Source organism: Dunckerocampus dactyliophorus, chromosome 4 (genome assembly GCF_027744805.1).
Source record: "Dunckerocampus dactyliophorus isolate RoL2022-P2 chromosome 4, RoL_Ddac_1.1, whole genome shotgun sequence".
NCBI classification, from domain to species: domain Eukaryota; kingdom Metazoa; phylum Chordata; class Actinopteri; order Syngnathiformes; family Syngnathidae; genus Dunckerocampus; species Dunckerocampus dactyliophorus.
In genome coordinates, this window is record NC_072822.1 from 15,486,985 (window position 1) to 15,514,866 (window position 27,882).

The 27,882-nt window shown below is 40.8% G+C and overlaps 1 protein-coding gene across 1 annotated transcript; it reads left to right on the forward strand.

Moving 5' to 3' along the window:
* Positions 1-4,902: 4,902 nt before the first annotated feature.
* Positions 4,903-23,847, forward strand: tbx5b (T-box transcription factor 5b). Its single transcript, XM_054774936.1, has 9 exons — positions 4,903-5,242; positions 5,931-6,081; positions 6,274-6,368; positions 6,541-6,660; positions 8,412-8,559; positions 10,990-11,142; positions 16,184-16,275; positions 18,603-18,856; positions 21,773-23,847. The coding sequence occupies exons 2-9, from the start codon at positions 5,938-5,940 to the stop codon at positions 22,342-22,344; spliced, it is 1,578 nt and encodes a 525-aa protein (XP_054630911.1). The 5' UTR covers positions 4,903-5,242; positions 5,931-5,937; the 3' UTR covers positions 22,345-23,847.
* Positions 23,848-27,882: the final 4,035 nt, after the last annotated feature.

Consider the following 27,882-nt stretch of genomic DNA (forward strand, 5'->3'; position numbering starts at 1 on the left):
CACTACACCCACCATTTGAGGCCTTCCGGGTTTGCTGTTTAATGATCATCATGGCACCAAACAGCTGTGACATGAGACTAGTTAGAAATGTTAGTGTGTATATTCGTCCGGTGGTAACGGGTGTCTGATATAATGATTGAATGACAACAACACAATTGCTTTTAACGCATCTCATTAATCAAAAGAAATCATTGTGAAAGTTGAGGAGTTGTTTTATTTTGAAATGCAACATCCGATTTGAACTATACAGTACGTTCTATGTGACACTCTGGTGATTTCATACCTTATAGAAGTGTGTTAATAACATTTTAATTACATTATTTCAAACAATGTGAAGAAAAAAAGCATATATACTGTACATACATTTTCTACACCTTCATTTGGTTCACAGGTGAGCTGCAGCTGTCCCAGCTGACCTGAGGTGGGTGGCCCCTGGACTGCTCATCGGTTAATTACAGGACACACATAGACAACCTATGGACAGTTTAGAGTCCCCATTAGCCTACCATGCATGTCTATGGGACGTGGAACGAAGTACCGGAGTACCTGGAGAAACCCAACACAACGATGTTGCAGCAAAGATTCAAACCCGGATCTCTTGACTGTGAGGCAGACATTCTTACCACTGGGACACAGTGTGGCTCTCAAAGTAATCAGTGCTTTTAATTTAAGAGGAGAAGCGGCATAGAAAATGTATGGATGGATGGACAATTACTCATGCCAGTAACTGACAATCTGCTTTTAATGACTTATTGATTTGGTTCCCAAATGATGTTGATGTTTTGCATTTACCGTCTGCCTTACAGGATAGTTATAATAACAATGGTAATGGTGATTATGCTTTTTTTTTTATTTAAAGAAGAGATGTCTCAAGCACAATGGACACCTTACCCTGTTTTCAGGTTAGACACTTCAGAATTAGAACGTTTTGGGGAAAAATGTGCCTCTAAATTTGCATGAAACATCAGTCATGCACTCATGTTTGTTGCTGTGTCAAATGTCATCAAAGTTGGTAAGTACATGTATTAATGGGTGCGTACAATGGGGTACAATTGTTTGTTTTTGTTCTTTCAACTATGAACAAATGAGTGCAGTACCAAATTGAATGTCCAGTGAGTGTAGGAAAAAACATTATTTTATTTAGGACTTCCAAGTTTGAACTCTTTCACTTTTTTCTTCACAAGGGCCAACCGGCATTCAAAGGCCAACTTGTTTGCCCTTTCACCCTGTTGCCTCAATCACATACACATGGTGTAGACACAGACAAAAGCATGCACACGTGGCCATTGAAGGCCCGCCGGTGGTGATAAGTGAGGTGTTTCACACGTCCACCGCTGCGGTGCATTAAGTAAATAGCCTAAAACTGTATCCTGACCGTTGTCCATGTACCCGTCTACGCCCGCAAGGCCGGCGAGCGTTAAATGTCTCTGCAGAACAGTTTAAATCGTGTCGGCAAAAGCCCCGAGTGCCTGCGAAATGTCAGCTGTGTTAAAAATGAGTTTTCAGTCTGATAAAGACAGATCTCCTCCAGGTCCTGAGGGAAATCTCAGCAGAGAGTGGCTGACTCTTGAAGTTTGTAAAAGCAGTGTGAGCGATTAGCAACCACATCTCTCTTTAGTATTTGGACATTTAACTCTCCAGTCAGTATTGATGCATATAAAATGAAAATATACAATTGAGGTCGAAAATCTTTTTTCTGCATGAACACAATGTAATGTTTAAAGGTCACTTGGTACTTCACTTTGACGCCTTTGAGTGACAGCATTTCTCTGGGCAACCAGACACTCTGCTCCTCGAAATGTTAATGTTCCCACATGAATAACTATGCACTAGTCTGCCCTCACTTTGTCTGTTTATTGATGTGACTCCAAAGTGCACTCATGCTCCTGGCACACTCTAACTGGATGCATGTTTATTATTTGTACACTGGATTACATGCAGAACTTAAATGTGCTTGATGAAGTCACGCTGCACTTTGTTTACTTCTACAGTATTTTTTTGTACGTTGTCACTCTTGATTTCCTTCCTGTTGATGCCCTGTTTCTAAACGGAACCCCACAAGAGGGCGCTGCTATACGCCACATGTCCATCATAGCTCAAGTAACACTAAAATCTTCACAAATAAAGCAGCAGTAAAATAATATTTCTAAAAAGATTTTAATTTTAAATGTATTTTTTGTTATAAAATACACCACTTGATCCACATACATTCCAATATAGTAATGGGAGATTGAATTAGTGTTTTCTTAATTTAATCTCTTTAAATAGACTCTGGAAAAAAGGGCGGATGTACGCCTTTTACAAAAACAATGCAAATGTGAGCGAATATGTGATTTTAAATCATTATAAAAAGATTATAAAAAGATTTCTAAACTAAAAAAGAAACATTGGAAGTATAGAGGATAAAATACCCTGGGTGACCACCTTATTTTAGTGATGATTAGTCGTTGAAGAAGAGCAGAACATTATTCCAAACCTGTGGAGTCTCCTAACATGTAAAACAATAATGTGGACCAGGTTTTCTTTCAGCTGCACCTGGAGCACCGCCAACCCCACCAGATCTCTGCTGTTCCCGCATGAGACCACCTCACACTGGATGCAGGCGTGGAGGCAGGGCATGGGGGCTGAGGAATGTATTGGGCCCTGCGTGTGATGTGATTGTTTGCAGAGAAATGGCTTGACCTTGCCCTGTGATGCCACACACACACACATACACATGCACGCACACACACTCACAGACACACACACGCACGTTGTGGAGGAGCTGTAGGTGTGTGAGACGAACCTGCTGAGTGCATGAGGTCTGGGACCCCTTCGCCACTTCCTCCAGACGGAGAACAGAGGATCCAGTCAGCTGAAGCCCGGATGGGACAATAATAATGAGCTGTCCAGCCACCAGCGCCACCTCATTTCAGGTATGATTGAAACCTTCTCCTCCCACTTTTCATCTGCCTCACCGGCCAGGCAGCTGCACACAGTCAGTGAGGGGAAAAACATATTGTATATGTTTTCAAATATATATAGTCTATAAAGTAGCACTTAACCATTTCCAACCTGTATGCATCTTGGGTACCAGGTTCTGTCTGTTTTGCAAAAAAGCTCCTATAGATGTTCTTGCATGCGAAATATTTTCTTGCATGATGCAGGGACAAAACTATCATCCAATTACCATTTTCATATCGATAATGACCTTTTGACGTTAACGTTTTAAGTAGTGTATTGCAATATTGTGTGATATTTTTCCCCATGTTTTCAAGTTGGTTGCAACTGAGATGCAAAACATTCAAAATATTAGTCTCTCAGTTGCCTGCTGACAAGACACTTTGGATGTTGACGTTATTAGGACCAAATCGTTAGTGAAACATTTTTACAGCTGATCACGTCGCCACGAATATACCTGTGTATATTATAGTTCCAACGTGTGCATTTTCTTTCTTTTTTTAGCGTTCACAAACAACGAATGGCTGCAATTAAACTATAGACAGCCTGTCAGTTGCCGTTTGAAGCAGGCAATCAATGTGCGAAAATAAGGAAGCTTATTTATTATTTTAAAAATAATTTACAACCTCCAACGCATTACTTTTCAAATTATATACAAAAACGTTCGTAAATGTAACATTTACAAATTTGCTGCGTTCGTTGTGTTGCGATCAAATTCTCAGTTATTCATAACCTCAAATCATTCATTTTGACTGTTAAGTGTTTAGGGGACATCATGGTTATACACACACACACACACACACACACACACACACACACGCACACCACAATTTGGCCATTATATTATTTTTTGTTCCACACTTTTCTAACACATATTGTGATGTATAATTGAATCTATACATCACAATACATGTTAGAAAAGTGTGGAACAATCAAGAGTTTGTGACACTGTATGTAATAATTTGGAGAAAAATTGCGTATTAACCTCATCAAATCAATTAGTTTTACAGTCTTTTCTGTGAATTTCTTTTTTAGAGTAAGGCTATTCGAGTCTGAGCAAGTGTTTAATAATAAGACGTTGATGGTTAGGAATCTACAGACTGACAAAAAAAACTAACATCTTTCAAACGAATGCGATGATGACAGATTTTTAAAGATAATATTACTAATAATAATAACTTTAAAATTGGCACCAAGCACTGTCGAGACATCTCGGTCGACTGTCACTTTGTATTTTTGTGATGTTTTTTTTTTACTTGACTTTATTAACTTTAATTGTATTCTTGTTATGATATAGAAATTCCAGCCGTGCAAACATACATTCTGCCATCTTCATCCATCACGTGAGTCAGGTGACTATTTGTTGAATCATTTATCATTTGAATTTTTTTTCTGAAGCACTCTTTCATCAAATGAATCCCACACATGATAAAACGCAAAATGTTCTACCACATTCTAGGTCACGTGAGGAGGCTCGCTTCCCATGCCCACACAAGCCGCCATAGTAAAAGATCATATCGTGTCCATTACGGCTCCAGTCAGCTACACAATGGCCGACGATGCGTAAATGTCTCTCTCATCCTGAATGGACTCGCCATGTGTAACGTGGAAGGCAGGAGGGACTTGACCTCCTCGTAACCCCCCTCATGTTTTCCCCGGGTGATGAGGACCCTCAGTAATCCGGTCAGTGTGGTGATCCTCGCCAATCTAGACGGCGAGATCGCACGTGATTGTTTTGTGACGTCACATTCTGCCTTTGGCTATTAAATAAGCACGATGACAGCAATAGAGTCGAGCCTAGATCATTATGCAGATATGAATAGATATGTAATATAATTGAGGAGTGTAACAATATTCAAAAACAAAGGACAGAGGGGGAGCACATGCCTACGCACGGCGTTGACCAATAAGAGAGCAGGAAAGCCACCGGAGGCGGGGCTTCGTGTCTGAGCCGGACTTGACTCCATTTGTAATGAAGGATGTGATGAGCGGGGTCCAGATCGAGGCTGGCACCGAGTCGGTGAGGGCAACCGGGAGAGAAGCAACACTAAGGGCCCGCGAATTAAAGCTGCAATGATCTGATTGGGCTGCGGAAGGCGGCAGCTGCGCGCTCACGGGGAGCAAACGAGAACCCAAACTGCGCATGGAATATGCCGATTTTTTTTGACAATCTCTCGCTGAAACGCCTGGACCGCTTGGATTGTTTTATTCCAAAATAAGTTCCACCAAAGAGGCGGTGATTGTGCTGGGTTCAGGATGATGAGCGTGTTTTGCACAGTGAGAACAGCGTGCTGTGCTTGAGGTACAGTGCTCGCATGCCGGCCCTTGGAAGGGGACACTAATACAAAATGCACACTTGATGTCACTAATATGCTTCTGTGTGTATTTTTTCCTTTACAGCTTGACCCGTGCAGTTTTAACGTGTCACGTTGCCACTGTTATGTCTTAATGTTAACTTTATTCATAAATTAATTATGGGCCATAACGCAACGTGTTTGTCGGCCCTTAACGTGCGTCAAAAAAGCACTTCGAAAACAAAGTGAAAGGTCAAGTGGATGAACCTCTAATCTTCTTTTAAGTGGAAGCCAATAATTAGCTTACACAATAAGGCATTGTGTTATTTTGCAAAGGAAGAACGTTAAAGACATGCACTGTAAGGGCACACCACGAAATAGAAGTCAAAACCCCAATTAAATTATAACACCGACGTGCGCAAATGCATGTGTTTACATTTTATTTATTGATTTATTGTGTTTTGGGGAAATTGTGTCAATGTACGTTGCACTGCATTTATTATCGTATACCTAATAGGCATGTACACATTGTTTTGACCTTTATTAGTTCTGCAAAGGGACAAATGCGCAAATATTTGAAGTGTGTATGAACATATATCAGCAAATTCCAAATGTTGGGCTGATGAAGTTTTTGATCAGATCCTAACTTATAGTGTGTATATATTCAGGTTTGGGTGTGTGTGTGTGTGTGTGTAGGGGGGACATGGCAAACGGAGGCGACCAATTCGGTCTCGCTGAGCGTCCAGACTCCAGCTGCATGGATTCTCCCAAGGAACACAAACAGGAAAGTCCCACCAGCTACAATTTTAAATCATCTGCCTCACCACTGACACCCTCCAGCCATCAGGTATGTGTAACAATTTCGATTATTGAATTTATTTACATATAAATAATGGTTTGCTTATGAGTCAGTTGATAAATAAAATGTGAATTGATTTTATGTCGCCTATTTTATGTATTAGAATATAAACAAGCGTTAATTTTTGTCAAATGAGCAAGTGTGAATGTGTCTACATGTGCGCGTGGTGTTTTGCTGCAGGGCATGGAAGGAATCAAAGTGTACCTTCATGACAGGGAGCTTTGGACGAGGTTTGACGAAGTGGGAACTGAAATGATTATCACCAAGGCTGGAAGGTATAGAAAAAACGTTTATATTAAGTACAAATGTTACAATGCATTTGTACTAACTGTGTATTTATTACATAGTATCCGAGTATCCTAATTTACTGCTCATTTCATTACATAAGAATCAGTGTGTTCTGTATAATATTGATTAAATCCTGTTACGTTCTCTTTGTTGGAAAAGGAGAATGTTCCCTAGTTACAAGGTGAAGGTCACAGGTCTCAACCTCAAAACCAAATACATTCTACTCATGGACATCGTGCCCGGTGATGACCACCGCTATAAGTTTGCAGACAACAAGTGGTGAGTTTCATCTGTCTTTATTCACGTATTGCCATGCCAGCATTTCATATATACAACATTTAGTGAACGGCTGCACTGTACATTCTTGTAAATATTACGGATAATTTAAGTTTGCTGCGTTACCACTGAGCAGTGTATCCTATTATCCTCAGCATGCAATATGTAGATTTCTCTGAATAAATCTTAAAAAATAATAATAAAAAAAAGGATTATGAGATGAAGGTCCTCTCCACCCGTATGGTCTTGCCTAAAAGTCAGGCCATCCTCCCAGACCGTTCTGGCCTAATTCTCTCCTCTTCCCTCCGCGTCTACCCGCTGGTTAAATCAGCCTGTGGAGGGTTCACCGGGCGGACACACTGCACGGAACAGATTAAAGTCTCCCATTCAGATGCATGCTTTGCTGAGTTGGGAAAGCCCACGAGAGAGAGCTCACAGTGTACCACTGATAGATTGGTGTAAAATATTTAAAAGTATTAATTGTTAGGGGAAATTCAATGTTTTTGACACGTATGGATGCACACACGCTCAAAGAAAAATACGTGAGGATGCCCGGGTTGGGGGCCTTGCTCAAGCACCCCTCAACACGACTCTCTAGCGATCAATACCTATTTTATTTTTTTATATCCTTTTATGTGCATGCGTATAAGCCCTTCGTTTTTAAGTTGTTTTGCCATTTATTAAACTTGCAACCTTCTGACCCCTGTGAGGAAAAATTCCTCTGCTCACTTTCACGTGTTTCATGTGCACTTTATGTAATGTAACATGCTACTATGTTCTATATTCCTAATTTCCATGGAGCTGTGCATGTGCAGTTTTGCAAACTACAAATAAGTCACTTCAACACATTAATTTGTTGGCGGGGGTGAAAACCTATTCATTTGTGTCAATGTTATGCATCATTCAGGAAAATCGAAAAGAAAATTGTGTTTAATTCCATTGGAATGATATTATTAGGTTGCACCAGGTTTATGACGTGTCTAATTGTGAACATTTAGGGTAAGACATGGTGCATAATGCATGTTTCTAATTAAAGCATGCCCCGGTCTTGTGCAGCCGGTGGTACCTGGAGGCAGGTACAAGTGAAGGGTGTACTACGAGCGCCGTGTAAAGAGTAGTTGAGTGATACTGCAACGCTCTGATACCAAGCAAAGTATTGTCGATACTGATACCGTTACTATTTACCTGTACCCCGCCTCTCGCCTGAAGTCAGCTGGGATAGGCTCCAGCATACCCCAGCGACCCTAGCGAGGATAAGCGGCATAGAAAACTGATGGATGGATGGATGGATGGATCATAATTGTAATGCACAGGACAAAGATTTTAGACAAAAACATTAACACTTTAATAACACAACAATATAAGATGGTGCAACAATATCTAAAAATGTATATTATTAGTCTCTTATTCTATTCTATTACGGACAATTGTTTGAGCAAAATAAAGTCAGTAGTGCAAAATAATAAAGCAAAAACTATGACGTCTCAGTGAAATCCTTCAACGGTGTAACAATACGAACAACACAACAACAGAAAAACACATGTTTGTGAAAATAGACTTATAGAGGAGTACTGAAAAATATCTTTCATCACGCTAGAATCGATTCGATACTGATAACTTGGTGTCGACATGGTTTCTGTTTGTATCGGATCACTGCGCGGGAAGACAGACCACTGTGATCCACTGGATGTTTATGTATGGCTATGCGATGCTGACACGACACATCTATATACAATGTGTGTGTGACTGTATAGGTCTGTAACGGGGAAAGCCGAACCAGCGATGCCGGGCAGACTCTACGTCCATCCGGACTCTCCTGCTACGGGGGCCCACTGGAGCCGGCAGCTGGTGTCTTTCCAGAAGCTCAAACTCACCAACAACCACCTGGACCCATTCGGACATGTGAGCGTTGCTGCTTAATTGCACGTTTTTAATCAAATGTAATAATATGTCAACGGTACGGGTAATGTTTTAGGCTGGACCAATCGACCATGATTTTAAATAAATAACTCTGAGAGGTGTTTTTGGCTTTGCAAGAGTGATTGCGCTGGTCTTAAAAGGTACAGACGTTAGACGCGGCTCGTTTTGTGGTGAATAGAAGTCAGCAGCCATCACAACAGAGCACAAATCATCGAGGGGCCACATGAGTGCACACCCTGGTTCCCTTGCAGCGTCCCGCTTCAACGCCAATTAGGCTACCAGCAGCATGCCAACGTGCATTGTTTGAAACAAATACAAAACATCACATTTCCAGGCCCCTAAGTAATGATCCCCAAGACTTGTGAAGTCCATTAGTTGAGGCATGTCACCGGCGGACACGTCATTGCGATTAAACTGAGCCCCATGGATTAAGGCGCGCACGGGCCCACTTACACGCGCACAAAAAGGCCAGCGATTCCATGGAAAAAAACACGTGTGGGGTTTTCATTGTCGTGGGAAGTCTGGGATGTTGTGTTAGGGTGCTCACACTTATTCCTCTCGTGCAAAAGTGGTCATACAGTTTGGTAATAATCACCAACAATAATCAATGTTAGTATTACATTGGAAATATTTTTAATTGTTTATAGCTGTGAGTTTAAGAAAACTATCAGTGGTGCTATTTATTGCTTGAAATAAAAGTACAGGTGGATTTCTATTAATTAGAATATATTTGAAAAGTTCAAATGAGATTTTATATATAGTCTATAGATTCACTACACACACAGTGAAGTATTTAAAGAATGCATTTCTTAAATTCTTAATAATTTTGATCATTATATTATACAGCCCATATTCAATATCTCATAAAATGTGAACAATTGTCAAAAAGTCCAATATTGTAAACCAGCTGGTTTGAGCTCTAATCAGCATACGACTGTAAAAACTACCTGTGCATTTAATTGGTGTCACAGTCTGAATTGAACTCTTGAAATCAAAAACTTTTGCACCATATTCTAATGTATTGAGATGCACATCTATACCGTAAATTGGGTGATTTTGTACAACGTATCTGATTCCATGTGCAAGCTAATTGTATTAGAAAGTATGTCCTGGAGAGAGTACCCATGCTCAGTTTTTGCTACAGAAGTCTTAATGTAAGAAAATGTTTAGTTTGCAGTGATGTACAGCTGCACTCTGACATACTGAGAGCTGAGAGGGAATTTTCTCCCATGGCACGCCATGTGCCGAAATGAGAAAATAGTTTTCTAGGATACACTGTGCTTCTGCATCCCTCCTAACAATAATAAAGATATTGCTCAATTATATACCTCTGTCGCATTGTCAGTCAATGTGGTGTATACACTAGGTCCCCAACTTACGAACACAATTGGTTCCAGACGACCGTTCTTATGTTGAATTGTTCTTAAGTAGGGGAAAAGGTAATATTACCAATGATATAGGTACTACATGTATGTGTGTACATATACATTATATGCATATGTATGTAAATGAGTTTGGATGCAGTAGTAATATTAAACGAGGATAATTAATGAAAAAAACAATAATAAAAATGATATAATAATACGTAATGATAAATGTTATTTACCTTTGAAGAGGAGTGGTCGAGCATACGTCGTTGTGGTGGAGTTGGAGGAGGAGTTATTGAAAAAAAGGACAAATTGTCATCATCGTTAGACTCTTCTAAAAGAGGTAGTGTTCTGTGGGTGGTGTAGAATTAAGCAGGCCTATTAACTCTTCATAAACTTAAATCACACGCTCTGTCCTGGTTGTATAATTTAGCTTTCCATTTAGCTTTATCTCCCCAGCGTCTAACTCTTCCTCTGTTGGTCCCATTAGCTCTAACGCTTCCTGTGTTGGTCCCATTAGCAGTGTCACAGTGCCCTCTACTGGTCAAGCATGTACAGTAGCAGTATAAAATACTGATTGAGCGACTACAAGGCAAAATAAAATAAAATATAGACCAGTCGGCTTGTGTTCGTATCCGCAAGTGTTCGCTAGTCGGATGTTCGTAAGTTGGGGACCTAGTGTACATATCTTTGTAAAGACACAAAAATGTATAGACAGCAATGATAACATAACCAGATGTGTTTACTACCAATGCATCTACTTCAGATTGTGCAGGTGTATGTACTGTTACATACTATATACAGACTTTAAATTGAAAAAGTTCCTTCAAGATGAGTGGTATGTATAGTCGACCCTATAGGCTGCAAAAAAAAGAGTTGCCGTTCATCTTGACTTCCTTCACTTTGATCTTGTGTGTCATGAATCTCTGTCATTCAAACTGAGGCCATCTTAGAAATGTGTTGGCCTCTTTAGTCCAGCTCCCATCTGCTGCTGGAACATGACCGGTCACTCAAGCCTCACCCTCTCAATCTCACCCCTGTGCAGATAATACTCAACTCCATGCACAAATACCAGCCTCGTCTCCATATTGTCAAGGCGGATGAGAACAATGGCTTCGGCTCCAAAAATACAGCTTTCTGCACCCACGTCTTCCCTGAGACCGCCTTCATCGCTGTGACCTCCTACCAGAACCATAAGGTCAGTGCAGGACACACTGTTGCATGCATACATGTATGTTTTAGTGGGGAGGGGCCATCCTATAGCAGTAGCTGCGAACCTTTTTGACTAACAGAGCAATGAAAGCCACATATTTTCAAATGTATTTATGTGAGAGCCACGTCATATTTTTTAACATTGAATACAACTAAATGTGTGCATTTTTAAGCAAGACCAACAATTTCAGAATATTATAAGCCTCTGAATTTATTATTTTTAAGAACGTTGTTATACTGAAGTTCACCAATAATAAATAAAATACTTTGTATCATTAATGCGACTTCTGGTGCTGCGTAGTTTTGCACTGTACTCCTTGTCTTTCCTTTCGCCATCTTCTGCTTCAAAAGGGTTTACTTTGCAGAATTAGCTTGCTGACTATTTGATTAAAGGAGGGAAGTTTACTTCTTGACCTCTCAATGAACCGGGTAGGCTACCGTATTATCCAGTAATAATCGAGTTTTGGTGTCTGACCCAGAAAATATCGGAAGGACAGCAAGCATTGGCTCTGGCCACCCGCATTGTGGTAGAAAATGGATAGCTGAATTAAAATGCCAGAAAGAGTTTTATATTTTGAACGTTATTTTTAACACTGTGATTTCTGTAACGTTTTACTTGAAAATGTCAGTGAAAAAAAATGTTTTAAAGAAATTTTATTGTGTTAAGAAATGTCTGAGAGCCAGATGCAGTCATCAAAATAGCCACATATGGCTCACGAGCCATAGGTTCCCTACCCCTGTCCTATAGGTTGCTTCGAGGTTTGGGAAAGGGAGGGCCCGTGGTGGCGTTGGCGTGAAGCAATGGAACATTTGACATAGTCACCAACCTGTATACTCAATGAGGAACAATACCACTGAAGACAGACAAGCAGTAAGAACTCAAAAGCACTTTCTGCAGGCTGTTAATTACACCAATGATAACATAAAGCGGCCCTAACCTACATTTCCAACTTTTCAGACTTAAAATGTTGTTTTCCATGGTGTGTGAGTGCCATATCATGAGGTTGGTGTGTGTTTAAGTTATCCCTGGTTTCATGTTTATGACACTTCTAAATCTCATCAACAGTTTGGTATGAGAACGTCACAAGATTTCCACAAGATCTTTTGAATTTCTCACATCACAACCTTATACATTGCTTGCAAACGTAATTTTCACCTTGGAAGTCCTAATTTCTGTTAGGTAAACATTACAATGTCACTTTGAAAATCAACCCAATGAGATGGTCTCATTGAAAATGAGTCAGAACAGCAGACTTTATTATAATACGGTGCACCTCTTTAGAACTGGTGTTTTAATCAATGAAACGGTCATTAGGCATTCAGTAATACACATTGTCATCACTACTGACTCCACTGATCACATTAATGACAGGTGAACACAACACACTTAACTCATACCAAGTGCTACATTTATGACAACAGTGTTTTATCAAATGCCTTTTGTCGCTTTCAGGCCACCGTGCACAGCGACCTCTGGGGCTAAGTTTATATCCTCTAGCCAGCTAGGCTGTATTTTTAACTGAGTTTGGATTACCAATAAACGTGATAAAGTTGAAATTCTTAATACTGCACCATTGACTTCTATCATAAAATGACCTATGGAAAGCAATAATAAGTGACTATACTGCCTAGAGAGGAGCTCTGTGTGAGAAACACCATTGCAGTGCATTCTTGGACTTGTAGTGTTGGCTGTGTGTACAAAAATGTAGTGAAAAACTAAAGTCTTGAGTCTCAATTTTAAAGAATTATTATTGCATCAAGTTTTTAACTTAAGCAGTTCTTGTCATGTGTTTTAAGATATCCATTCATTTAGAAAAAAATGTTGTTTTGCACAATGCGATTTTTGAAAAACAACCTCAAATGCTCTCTAGCAGCGAGGCGGACCTTGTTCCGGATCCGGACCCAGTGATGGCCCTTCACGGACCGGTGGAAAAATAATAACTAATAATATAATCATGCTCGCAGACCAATCTCAGCGGCAGTTTCCGGGCGTAATTACTTCAGTTATTACGGTTAACGTGAGACCACACAGTGACGTCACTCGTCACAAATCAGCTAATGAAATTGTTTGTTTACCTGCCGAGCGAATGACAACCATCCATCCATTTATTGGCTTTGCCGCTTTATCTTCCAATGAGTGTCAAAAGTAACAACTGTCGATCGAGAAAACCGAACATTTAAAAGTGAAAGGACGGACCTATATAGGTTAATTATTCCAGAATCCAGTGCCAAACTGCTGTCTGTGTTCTGAAACTGTAGAGCCCCGTATGAAAAATCTACGAGAGTGATAGCACATTAATTTACAGCAAAACAACATGCAAGCGAGTCTTCACTTAGGATTTTATGGATATTGGAGCAAAACAAAGCATATTTCGCTGCCGGGAGAGTTGTGGAGTGCTTCTGCTGCAGACATCTTACTCCAAGGTAAACAATGTACTATTGCAACTTTTCAGTTAAAAACACACTTATTCATTTGTTATTATTTTATTTTTTTCCCCCAGAGAAATCAGGGCAGTTTTATTTCACTTAAAAATAAGCCTCTTGTGTTCATTCATTGTTTGTACAGTCAAACTTTTTATTGTTTATGTGAAATTTGGTCCTGTTTTCTTTTAAATGCAATGTAAGGTGGCAAAACAATTGTGTTGTAGGGCAGTGGTTCTCAATTATTCTCTGTCATGCCCCCAATGGGGTACAGAAATATTTTCGCATCCCCCCCGATTTGAAATACAATTGAGAAACTGATATCTATTTATTTATCAGTACTGTACAGACTGACCGTCAAACCGAAACCAGCAAAATGCAACAAAATGGAGAGCAGTGAAGCATGCAAGCACATTCAAATTGCATGTTGAGTACGACAAATTCATACATGTTGGCAGTTCTGCTCTAATATTGAAAATCCTCCCTGCCTCTCATGACCCCCCTGATAGTTCACCACACTTACCCCCAGGGGGTTCGCCCCACTATTTGAGAAGAACTGGTTGTCGGGTGATGTGCAGGGTTTCTTTACACTTGATATTCATGTGAGCTCGTCTGTTGGACGCGATTTAAGGCAAAGAAAGTTTTGGACCTTTGCTGTGAAGAAAAATTGCATAAACGGACTTTACTCAATTTTAATTGATGACCCCTGCTCTATAGTATATCTTCCGTGCTGTGGGTTTTCATGTACACTTAAGATCACTACTTGATCATTCAATGACTCTATCGAAGTGCAGTAAGTCATCAACTGTGATGTACTGGCACAGTCATTGATACACCGTTGTCATGTCCACCCAACATTTCTCATCCTAACTTTTTGATGCCAAGATGAGCGCAGTGGAAATAACATTAACTTTGCAGAGATTCATCATAGTTGCAAATATGAAAACAACCTAAAAAAGTGTACATGTCTAATTAGTTCATCTTCAACACACACCCACAAAAAGCATTTGTACTTCTATGTTCCAGTGAGGACATTCATTTGTGTAATCTCCTAGCCTCTTGCCCAAACCTTAACCATTATGAGAGGGTTCCCAGTCCCAAAATTTACACTGTTCTTGACCAAGTTCTAACCTTAAGACAAAGTCTTGACTAAAATGTTCTCACCCCAGGTTTCCAGCTCTCTCTGGAGATCACAATTACACACACAAACGGTTTGCTTTGTTTATATTATTTGTGTCCAGAAAGTCTATTCCCATCGTCTTCGCTTGTGTGTAATTACTTTGTTTTGGTGCGCATATCTGAAAATAGATTGGCGTGTGTGTGTCAATATGTGTGAGCCAGTGTGTGTGTGCGTGTGTGTGTGTGAGTGTCACTCAGTAATGACCTGCTTCTTTTCCTTGATCTTGGCTCATGCATCTTACACTCTAAACACAGATCACCGAGGCTTGAAGCCCCTCTCCTCATTGCGTTTCGCATGATTGCTGTGCCTGCCAGTCACATTGGATAGCAAATTCTAAAAGTCCTAAATACATTTTCACAATAATTCAACCACTTTTCATCCAATATTGCTTGCAATTGCTCTTGAGTTCTTCATTGTAAAAGTTAGAGACATATTTACTCCATCATTATATTGATATAAAAAAGCGATGTAAACGCACATCCCAGGTCGCCAGATCTATAAGTAGTAAAATACAAACTTTATTTATTTAATGTTAAAGTGTATTGTTTAACATCCATTGGTTATCATTTCCATAAATACATGTATGGTTAAATACATATACAAATAAAACAAACATAAGTAATGCGCGTGTTATGTGGGGAGTACTTTACGTATTCAAAGCAGGAAGAGGATGTTGTAAAAGCAGAGGTCAGGATATAATGCATGTAGCACATTCCAGTGTGGCCAGGGAACCTGTTGCATAGAGTCCCTTTAATGTAAAATCACATGGTTATACTTCCACAATTCAACACGTCTGAAAGGAATAGGAATTTGGAGGTGTAAATAAAATATGGTAACATGTAATTTGTATTTGTGCAATAGCAATATTTTAATTGAGGGAGAAAATTGTGATAATGTTGCTCTGTATTTATTATAAAATTACTTTTTTTCATGCATATTTTAATGTACTATACCTCTGCTGAGCATGTAGTTGCTATTAGTATCCTCCCAGCTACCAGATCTCAGCTGGTGTTGAGTGTGTAGCTCGCCTGCGTTCTCACACAGTCTGCTGCCAAACACACGCTTCCCTCCATGAGAAAAGTTCGAAGACCTAACATCAAAGCTCTGGACCTCTAAAAGCTTTGGCCTGAAAATGCTTAAACCTGGCGACTGTTTGGCTAAACAGTTTATTCAGTGTCAGCTGGCGGGAACACTGTCCTCTCCGTCAGGAACGTCAGCGGTTGAGGAATGTTGGCCGAGCAGAGCTTTAGCGGGGCGGCTTTTAACATCTACAGGGCCCCTGCTAATAATAAACCATCGACTTTCATTCGACGGAGCGAAGGTTTAAAAGGGTCTGGTGTGTCTGTGTGCATGTATGGTGCTGTGGATGTGCTGCGCTTTAATGTTGGCGCAAGTCTATAAAAGACCTCCTTTGTTTTGTCCTCAGATTACTCAGTTAAAGATAGAGAACAATCCCTTTGCAAAGGGCTTCAGAGGCAGTGACGACAACGAGCTGCACCGCATGGCAAAACTGCAAGGGTGAGTACACTCATGTGCGCGCATGTGTGTGTGTGTGTGTGTGTGTGTGTGCGCCTATGTCAGTCAATCAAATCAAATCAAGATCACTGTATTCAACTGTGCAGTGCACTGCCCTTCCAAATACCCATTTATAATTAGGGTACCCTTGTAAAGAGATTAATGTTAACATATTAAAAGTGTGTGCATTTGACAACTCAGTCATACAAGTGTAAAATAGGTTTGCATTTTCAATACCAAGATTTAAAAACAATTAAAGTCTTCACTTCATGATGAAACCTCAGCCATGTTTACATTTTTCACAATTACGAATTAAACTGGATAGAAATTTTTAAATTTTTGTTTGGCCCGAATAAAATAATTGGTGCTCATGGCCGTCAATCATGGCCTCAAGTATATGTTCGTGGCACGTGCACATGGGTCAGTCTTCTGAAAGGGTCCCAAAAGCGTAACACAGCACCGCTTTTACTTAAAACAACTCTCATTAAACAACAAAGCAATGTTTCCTGAAGATACGCTGTATATCATTCAATGAAAGCACAATCAAATGCTATAAATGCTTTAAACTTACCCTAAGATTATCACAAACATGCTCCTAAATGGCGACATATCTTGCATGTAACACTGAGCTAGTGGATGGACTCAACACAGTGTTCTTCAAAGCATTGTTTGTTAGCACTGCAGTAACACACTGCACCTTCCACGGAAGCATAACGTAAAAAAACCCAAGTGTATTGATTAGAAAAAACAAATCAGAAGAATCCTGCAGGTAAAACGTAATCTAGACATTACGCCATATTTCTGATTTTGAATCAGTGTCACTTTCGTTGTTGCATGAATTTTGTCGAAAAATCGAAGAAATAACACGCAAATACTCTGCAGTTCACATTGTGTGTAACAGCAGATGTCAGCTTATTTGCATATATTCTTCTGCAGTTCGAATATTGCCACTCTCTAGGCGGCTGGATCAATGCAGCGGATTGCATAACAAAGACAAAGAAAAAGCAAAACGCATAGTCCTCAGCTCGCTGAACTGAGTTCTTGCTCTGTCATGTGACGTCGTGCATGGCAATGGTTTGGACTTCGAATTTTTGTGAGGCTGTACTGTATAGCCGTATTTTTCCAGAAATCCGTCTAATTTTGTCTAATTCTCATTCCCCTTGGGGGCATTTCACTCAAAAGTTCCACTGTATTTGGCAAGTGATGAGTCAATCTGGCTATTCCAATCTAGTCACTTAAAGGCTTAATAAGACATTAAGAAACTGATAAATCAACAATTTATAAAACATTTATAAACCCTTCATACGGACACTCATATAAAACTCAACTAAATACAGCAAAAATAGATTATGTTGAATAAAAGTAAAATAATAGCTCAGTGAGTGGTGTTAATAGGATGAGCTGTTTAAGAGTCTTACAGACGTGGTTCCAAAGCTGCTTGGCTCTCTTTTGCAAGTGTGTCGGGGTAGCACTGTGTGTATTCCCTGAAGGTCTTTTGTGTGTTTGTGTGAGAAATGAAGCATTCAAAGTATATTGTCGTCCTCCTCCTCCTTCCCACTCTGTGATGTTGTACATATGGAGCACGGGTGCATGCTGGGCTGCGCCAAGTGGTAAAAAGAGATATAAACCGCTGTCACCTGAAGGGTGAGCTTGACCTGAAAGCTGGTTGGCAGCGTGCAGCATCAACACAACATAGCAACACAACACAAGAGTGGTGCAGTGATAGACACATGATGCCACTCTAGTGCTTGTGAATCTCACTGTCAATGCTCATCAGGTGCCTGTGCATGTCCACGATGGCTTCTGCACTCCACATGTGAAAAGCAGTATGGAGGGTATTTGCAGACCAATAGGAGAGCGTGTTACTGGAAGGAGGGAGGGGGATGCTGTGCTGTATTGTGATGTGCAGTGAGTGCACCACCCCCTTTTTGTTATTGTGCTGCATTGGTTTGGAGACGAGCCTATATCCGAAGTGACACATGGCTGGATGTTTATTTTTAGAACGGCAAATTATCTCACTGCGGCCCTGGCCGTGTTTGTGCGTGCATGTGTCTGCTTGTGCGTGTCACTGTCTCAGCGCCAGTCAGCGAGATGTGGCCCGCTGTCCCCTACATACCACAGAGTTCACAGAGAGGGCTGTGTTTACAGAGGGAGATCGGAGCTGAAAGGGATGTAGAGTGCCTAAGTAGACTTGAAAGAAAAGAGAGAGAGAGAGAGAGAGAGAGAGAGAGAGAGAGAGAGGGGATAACAGGCGCATGTGTAATAGAACCAGGCAGAATCTTAGTCAAATACCTGTAATCTAGTCAAAGATTTCTTTCTTAATTTTTCAGTAAAGACTACCCCGTGGTCCCTCGCAGCACGGGCCGCCAGAGAGCATGTCCCACCGGGAGTCCCTTCAGCGGGGAGATGCAGGGTCTGAGGCGCTCACCCGACGTGGCCGGCTCGCCCTTTAGCTGTGAGAACGGCCTGAGCAGCAGCAGCAGCCCTCAGATGCTGCTTGGTGCTCCGGCCACTCAATACACCTTGTCTCATCCTCAGCACATCCAGCAGCAGCCTCAACTTTATCACTGCACCAAGAGGAAAGGTAAGCGTGGCTACAGTATACACTGCATACTCTGAAAAATAAGTACAGTGGAACATCGCTTTTTGTACGAAAGTGATTGCTAGAAATGTCCAATTTTTCTTACACTGTCTCTGTTGTCGTACAACCAAACAGTGCACCTAACAAACTAGCGGAATTGAGTGCCCAAACAAAGCATCCACACGTTGGTGACTCAGGCTCTGAATAATGTGGTTCTTTTATAATAGTAGTGGTTCTTTTAGAGTTGGGACACTATAGGCAGATTATGCCGGGCCAGTATGTGTAATGAAGATAGTGCCTGTTAAATAAAGTTCAGATGAGCAAGTATACAGGTGTAACTATCCACTCTTTAAAGTTTGTAACTGACTACAATGAAACAGCGTCTGCATGGTGCTTGCCGTTCCTCCGTTACTCCCTCGCCCCCTCCCTCCCTCCACTCATCACCGTGTAAGTCTTCAATAAAGGTAAAAGTGATCCATTTCATTTGTCATTTGTATGTATTTTGCTTTGCATGTAAAACTATAATTATTCTTATAAAAATGTGCTTGGTGTTAATATTTCTGGGTGTCTGGAACGGATTAATTGGATTTCCATTATTTCCTATGGGAAAAATAGATTTGGTTTTCGTACGTTTCGGTTATTACAGATTAATGATGAAAACCGAGGTTCCACTGTACGTCACTACATGACTGTAGCTTTAGAGACGCATGGTACCCTCAAAAGGAGTGATTTTGATTTTCTGAGCCTTAAACCTTGAGAACAATGTTGGAAACTCTGCTTCAGAACATATCTGTACCTTTTTAGTCTTGATGGAAAAGGTACAAAGAGTGGTGACCTATGAGTCCAGTAATTAGATGGAAAAGGTACAAAGAGTGGTGACCTATGAGTCCAGTAATTAGCCCTATTGGGATACATTAAGGACCAAAATTGACTCATTCTGCAGTCTAAAACTTTTACAAGAAACATATGGGAGTACACGTGGATTTGCTTTTTATAGCAATTCTTTAAATATTTATTAGTAGCACAAGTAGGTGTTCCCGCTTTAAATCTAGACTAATAAAAATATTCAGACTCAATAATGTCATCGCCTGGCTCATTAACTTTCTGTCTTACTGTTCATCTACGTCTTTTCTTTGCTGCGGTATAAAAGCGAATGCAAAATAACAACCGGAAACATAGATAACATAGATAAACAATAGATGGATAAAACACAGGAGTAATTTATAATTTGTGTTGATATTGAGCATGTACTGCAACTATACAGGACAGGTACAGGTGTGTCACTCATTTTGTGGTTTGAAATATATATTATTCGACAGTGTTTTTCATAGCTAAAAAAAATTACGGTATGAAAGTGTTCAATTTACATGTTGACATACATACAGTGTACACTCACCTGTCTCAACTCTAACCGTCTCATAAGATCTTCTAGAACAGTGATTCTCAACTGGTGGGTCGAGACCCAAAAGTGGGTCAGGGATCTTTGCCTGAGGAAAAAAGTCCGTGAATGCACCCCGAGTTCATGTCTGTGCTGTTCGCTTGCTTTGCTGCCACGAGGTGCTTGACTTTATCAAGCTTGAGCGGGAGTGGAAGAACATCAAGTGGGGATTTGACTTGCCTTGCGTCCGACACACAGCTGCAGATATCTGCTGGAGAAGAGCGCGCCGTAAAGACAGAGACAGCGTCTCGCCGTTACCACTTACGTTGTGTTGCAAACATTCCCTTTAAATATAAGATATTTGAGAAGCTTGAGTTGAAAAATGTTTGTAATTTGGGGCACCGCTTGTCATTGAGGGGTGATAATGACTCCCGCAGTCAAACCAGTTGAGAACCGCTCGACTAGAAAAAGTGTTTAAATGATGCATTAGCACTGAAAATTAATCGTTGTAATGAAAGTGAGCGATGTATTCTTTTTCTGTTTGACATGTCATATGACACATTCTCCGATGACACGTAATTATAGATGTGCTGTTTGTAAAATATGCGCACAATTTTTGCTACACTTTGGAAATCCAATAATGATTGTTACCTTTTGTGTCCTCTGCCGCTACATGCATTAATTAGCTTGGGAAGCGCCTTGAACGCCTTCTGTTTTGCTTCTAACACACACCGGCTGCAAAGCAAGAAGCTAGGCTGTAGTTATGGGGCCATATTACTGAATTAAACCTTAGCTATGAATTGATATCTAAAAAATAATGTAGTGTCCAATCATCACGACTGTTATGACTGACATGAATGTTTTGTGAGTGCAAGGTTTTATTTGCCACTATTTTTCATGTATGTAACATTGTACAGTTATCTGTTAAATGTTGTGGCGGTGATTGAAAATACACACGTTTTGAGTGCACCTCATCTTGATTCCCTCGTCAGGTTTTTATTCAGCAGGTTTGGAGAGTATGTCTTGTAACTTTGCCTCTGTAGGCCTTGTTTAGTCTACTCATCAAAACCCACATTTTTAATAGCCACAGCAATAGCCTATAATACAAGTTTTTAGTTTTGGCGATCAGTATATTTCTGTTGTTCTGTTGCAGTCTGTCATCTACCTGTTTATCAATCCCGTACAAGAAGCTCACTATAGTTATCACTATTTAAACACTATGGAAGCATACAAGAGTTTCCTGAATACAATAAAGTCTAAGCCTGGCAAAGACTGTTTATGTCTAAATTCCCCAACAAGACAAAGTAGCTGACATAAGCTCAGTGCCATCTACAGTATAATGCTTGCAGTCCATTAGGATCATCTGACCAACATCAATCAACCACTCTTTATTTTTGTGCCTCAGTAAAAGTCAAGCTGCAAACTGAATGCAATTTTCTTTTATGTGCACATTTTGGGCTCAGCTCAGCAATAAAACGTCTTTTAAAGTAGCGGTAACTTTCTCTGTGCTGATTTAATGTCACAACATTTTCTCTACGCAGTGGAGGAGAAGTGCTCCCCAGGAGCCCGCCAGCACACGTTCAAGAGAGTGTTCCCTGGTAGCTCACCCAGGCCTGGTGAGTCCTACTATCACGCCTCCTCCTACGCCCCTCCCCCACCGCCCACTCTGCCCAGCAACCCTGGCCTGGGCCTCACCGACGCCCCCTACAGCTCGGACATGAGCCAGCGACAGGCATGTATGTTTGCGGGCTCCGAGAACAGACTTAATGACCGCACCTGTGCATCCTGGTCATACACTTGCCCGCTGCCCTCCGCTATGACTCCCGTGGAGCCCTATCCACCTTACACCCCCCATCCTCCCTACAACTCCAGCCCACAGGGCTCTCGACTCAGTGCTGTAGTCCACCACAGCTCACCGCCGCTGGGCGAGCCTGTTTCTCACGACCTCTACCAGAGCCAGAGCGCCGAAAACGTTCACAGCCGGCATATCAGCCCCCCTCTCCACAGAGAGTATCCACGCTTCACCCCCAACCTGTCCCCCCCGCTCTACCACTCATTAGAGACGCAAACTCATATCAGGTGCGGCGTTCCTGAATGGAGCGCCGCCTCATAAAGGACATCCTTCTTTGTGCTCCTCCGGAAAGATGCTGCACCCCACAGGGACTAACTGTATCACCTTTGTGTCATCTTGTGCTGTGTGAAGTGGTCCAATGTGTTCCTTCCCTGTGCTGGATGAAGCAGTGCATCATTAAAAACTGGGCTTGGACTTTGAAACAAAGGTCCAGACATTGAACAAAGCCTCACATTCGAGCAGCACAAGGAACATCAAAGTTTTGTTTTATTGTCTTTCTGTAACCCAAAGACTGATGTCAACCAAATGTTTGCACTGTGAGACCAAACCCTGAACGGAACCAGGCTGTTTTTCCCTCCACTTTGCGTCATTGTGAAAGATGTAAATTGTGACCCATCGTCAGACATTTATGGACCACAATAATCTCCCAGCAAAAGCCCAAAAGGGAGCTTTTTTATCTCTTTAGTGGAGCAAAGCACACGCTCCGTGCTCGGCCCTCATGACACATAAAAGGCATAAGTTCTGTGTGTGTGTGTGTGTGTGTGTGTGTGTGTGTGTGTGTGTGTTGCTATGTACAGGCAGCGTCAGCTCGGCTCAAGAACGATAAGAGCTCATTTGCAATGAGACAGGCAGTAGTGGCCGCAGGCGCATCACTGCCGAGATAAACAGTTTGTTTAGATCGTGCTACAGGCTGAGGGACCTGTAAACACACATTCCACTGCATTCTGGGTAAATGCACATCTCAACATCACGCATCTTGTCTCCGTCACCCCCCAGCCAACCAATCATCTGGAGGGCCAGCTCCGCTCTCGTCCCAAGCTGCCCAGTCCAAGCTAGAGCGTGGTGAGTTTGTGACAAATTTGCTTTTTTGGTCCATTTTTGCCTGTTTCTGAATAAGTCATTGTCAAAAGTTGACCGTTGACTTGTGAGAGTTGCAAACACAGTGTGGCAACATTGTGCTGTAAATTAGATATTTGATCCACTCAGGTAAATGTAAGTATTATTATTGCTCTGTTATTTGGAAATGTAATTGGCCCTTGTTATTTCCACATATAGTGTAGTTCTAGAGGAAAGCCATTTCCCTTCACATCTGGATAGCATTATGGACTGTAAAAGACAACTCTGGCTCTGTGGAAAATTGAAGCAAGTCGAGATTTTTATTTTTTTGTAGCCGTTTTCTTACATTTCCACCCTGGTTTTATATGCAGTAACATGAGAAGGTGCTCAGTTTGCAAAGAGCAAATCCTCATCTTTCCTTAATGTATGTGTGTGAGATCGTGCGAAAGTTTTTTTGTGTGTGTTTTATAGTATTTATTACTCTCAATTTGTTGTCATTCTTGTGAAACAAGATGCTGTTGTGCAGAGATATTTCTTCAAAACTGAGGTTCACCCGCTATTTCCATGTGGCGTTAAATAGGTGTGGTAAAAAATGTATGTTTAATTGGATTCAAATTTATATACAGAACTGAATAAAGTTTTTCAGAATTTTGGTAGCAGTTGGTTGCATTTTTCTCTAGTGATAGCTAATGTGTGCGGCATTGAATTTGAGCAGCTGTACAGTGGACCCTCTAAAGCAGGGGTCGACAACACGTGGCTCCGGATCTGCATGTGGATGTTAAAGGTTGCTGACCCCTGCTCTAAAGTCATATGCACCTGAAGTCATACTATTTGGGATTAGACTAAATTGGGGAAAATGTCATTCATATCTCTGATGACAAAGAAAAGAGTGATGATGACTTTAGGGTTACTGCAATGAAAGTGGCTTACATGGCTCTCTGCCTTTGGCTGCTCAGTACTAGGCCGTTCAGACCATGCTTGGGCCCACTTAAAGTCCAGCACGTCTGGCGAGTGTGAGTGCATTGATTCGCACTCAAGTTCGGTACACTTCCCCTATTCTGACATGATTGGTCATGCACCTGAGCAATGTTCTTAATGAAAACTGCCACCTTTCATAATAGAAATAAATAGAAAAATTCAAAAATAATTCACAAAGTCAAAACCCACGCAGCATGCTCGCTCCCTTGTAATTACATTTGTGTCTATAATTAAAATAAAAAAACATTGTCAAAAAACATTATGCGTTCGCTCCTCCCGCACCACACCACACCATCACAGCTGCCACCTTCCACAACAGAAATAAACAGAACGACTGGAGATAATACTGGAACTAGTCCACACAATCAGGGAAGCTGTGGTAATACAGTGGTGTATGTACCAAAAGGTGTGTGGGTGGTGGCCAGGAGAGGCGGGGATCAGGCTCAAGTCGGGCCTGGTACGAGTATACCCTAAATGTTACATACTGTTAAGTTGGCCAATGCCGACTCGTAGGTTTAAATGCTGGTCGCCGTCAGTAATCGTTTCCTTTTTTAATCGTCGATATGTGTCGTTGTACCAAACGGGTCTACAGTCGTCCCACATTTATTGCAAATAATTGGTTCCAGACACAACCGCAATGAGTGAATTTCCGCACAGTAAGGTTCAGTATTAATAAATGGAATATTTTTGTAGTTGGAGCATAGAAAACCATTTTATGACTTTCTAAATACGATTTTTTACCATTATTAGAGGCCTGTAAACATGAAATAACACCCCTATAGACACCTTTACACTTCTATTATTATTTTACGACACATTGCTCAACTGTAATGCACAGGCTATGGCATCACTACAGAGACACAAGAGACGGCCACTGCTAGCATAGCGAGCTACTGAGCTAACTAGTTAGCCTCTCCAATTAACTTATTCCAAACATAACAAAGTGTTACAAACGGAGTGGAAAAGAAAGACAAAGAAGCAAAAACCTTACCACATACACACGTAATGGGAGGAGAACTGTCATGTCGAACATGCCATGGCTAACTGCATGCAGTGTGAAGGTAATCTAATGTCATGTAACATTACGGACGCCTAGTGGCCAGAATACCCTCATATGAATTGGTTTTTAGTCAATAGTCAACCACGAAACAGCAGCCATTTATTATCTAATTTTCAAAAACCACAATGTAGTGAGGGACAATTGTATATGTCAACTATCATGGTATTTCGATAATGTCTGCTTCATAGACAGACAGACATTCCCTTATGAATATCGAAAGCAGGAAAATGCTTGGTCAACTTTGTCAGTCCATGTGTCAGCTGCTGTTTATACCAAACAATAGAGATGGAAAAATGCAACAGTAACTGCCGGCGGACAAAATGGGATTACAAAAAGTAGCAATCGATATTACACCACTCCAGTCATGAAGGTGGCAGTAATTGTAAAATATACAAAGTTTTGCCAAACTAATGAAGTCATGTCTGCTGTCTTGTGTGGGATTGGCATTTCCACTGTGATAGTCACCAAAATGTTATGGGTTCCTCTTCAGAAGATTAGATTAGTAGATTTGCCATAATCCTGCTAACATGGAAACACTCCACATGACAGAGGTAATTAACATTCCTAGTTAGGTTATTTATATTCTGCAACTTGTGAATGGTAACAGTTCACAATAAGGGTGTGATACTGCAGTATACTGTATAAGCCAGCTTTCTTTCCTGAAAGTATGCTTGTAAAGTGTCCAACAATAACATTTCAACATTGCAGGGTATTGTCAGCAATGTAACAATGTGTAGCATGTTGTCTTATCACATACATAAGAGAGCCTCCCCAAGCATTGCAATCATCAACAATCCCCCCAGAGTGGTTGCCATGCATACCTTCTCCGCCGTGTCTTATCTCTGACAGGTTGTTTGGCATCTCCAGTCTCCACCAGCTGGACCCCCTCACTGACAACCTGCTTGCCCGCAGAGTAGAGGATTCTGCTGCGGTTGGAGGATGATGAAACATGGGCGGGTGCTGGTGATCCCCCCCAAACATGCACATAAATTCAGTGATGTTGCATGCAACACCTGCTGCAAAGAAAATTGCATCATATAGATTTTTTTTAAAACTGTCTGTACATATAATTGAATGTTTTTCTTTCTCTTTTTTTCCCTCACACATTGAGGTCAGGGGTTAAGCAGGCAGCTCCTCAGAGGTTCTTTTCCTCCTTAACCCTTCGTCGCCACACAAGGACGAGTGGGGGGAAAAGAATGAGGTGGGCTCAGAGGGGCCTCCAGCTCTTTAAAGATGGATTGGGTCTCCTCATGCTTGCTTGTACAGTAAAAGCGGTGTGAAATGCACATAAATTGGATAAAGGGTCTACTGGTGTAGTTTACATGGGACTAAGCTTTCGCTAGTCCCAGCAAGGATATATTTTGCACATTCAAAAATTCTGTCGATTCGGGACTGTAACCTGGTTTCAAAGGGCATATTAGCTTTTTGTTCAATCTAAAGATGTTTTTTAGGATATGCAATTTAATGTGATGTATAAACTCCAGGTGGGGGACAAGGGAACTTATCTTATTTCAAATAAAGTTTCTTTGTCTGCATGTGTGTGCATGCATGTGTGCATGTGCGTGTGTGTGTGTAATCAATCAGTAGGGGACTTTCTCATACACACTGTTTGAACACTAGATGGATGAACCTTTGTGATCAAAGAGCTTAAGTGGTGCTTATCTCCTGACACACGCACATATCCTCCATCCACTTTTTTCACATTCTCCTTATCCCCATTCTTAACAAATTCATGAAAATAAACAACTGACTATAATATACTGTAATATAATATCATATAATATCATATCATATAATATAATGTGATGTAATGTAATGTAAGACATTCATGGTCACATTCAGCCTCACACCCATCTAACATACTTTTACACACACTAAAATAAATAAATATATATGCGATGAGTAAATATAGAATACAATAATCACTGTAGAATAATGCCTGAATTACACATACTGTATTTGATAAATGCCATTGGAGATGTTCAGTGCCGGTCCCAAGCCTGGATAAATGGCAGGGTTGCATGCAAGTATTGCACAGAATTATTGCACTTATAATTTTATGGAACATGTACTAATCTAGTGATGTAAAACAAAAGAATTATAGGTATGCTAACAGACATTTAAAATAAAATCAATAATTTCCACAAATCGAGTTTGTGATAATAACGCAATGCACAGTCTTTAAATAAATATATATACTGTATATATAACTTTTTCTTAGCCTTTTTATACATTTTTTAAGAATGTATTACATTATTGTTCACTGTATTTTTCTCAAAATCACCGTGTTCAGTACTACGAGCAAAGTTTTCCAACTGACTTTATATCACCAGCCGTCTGGCGACTGACGCACGAGCCGTCAACTGTCTTCAACTGTCTTGTGAAACGCACCACGTACATTAAGACTGCAACATGCATACAGCAACCTATTGAGAGAGTTGTAATGTTTTACCATGCTTATGTACTGTATATAATGTAGTATGATAGCCACACAGGCAAAATGTTTGATCTTGTACTGTGCAGGTGTACCTAATGTTGAAGCCAGTCAATGGATGTTCCTGTTACCACTGTCTGTGTACTGCCAACTGAAAATCAACAAAATTCTTATATTGTAGGTAGCACGCCTGTTTTATGATGACTTCATGGAATGAGACAAAAATACCTTTCAAGGAAAAAAGCCTGCACGGGTCTGTCTTGTCAAATGC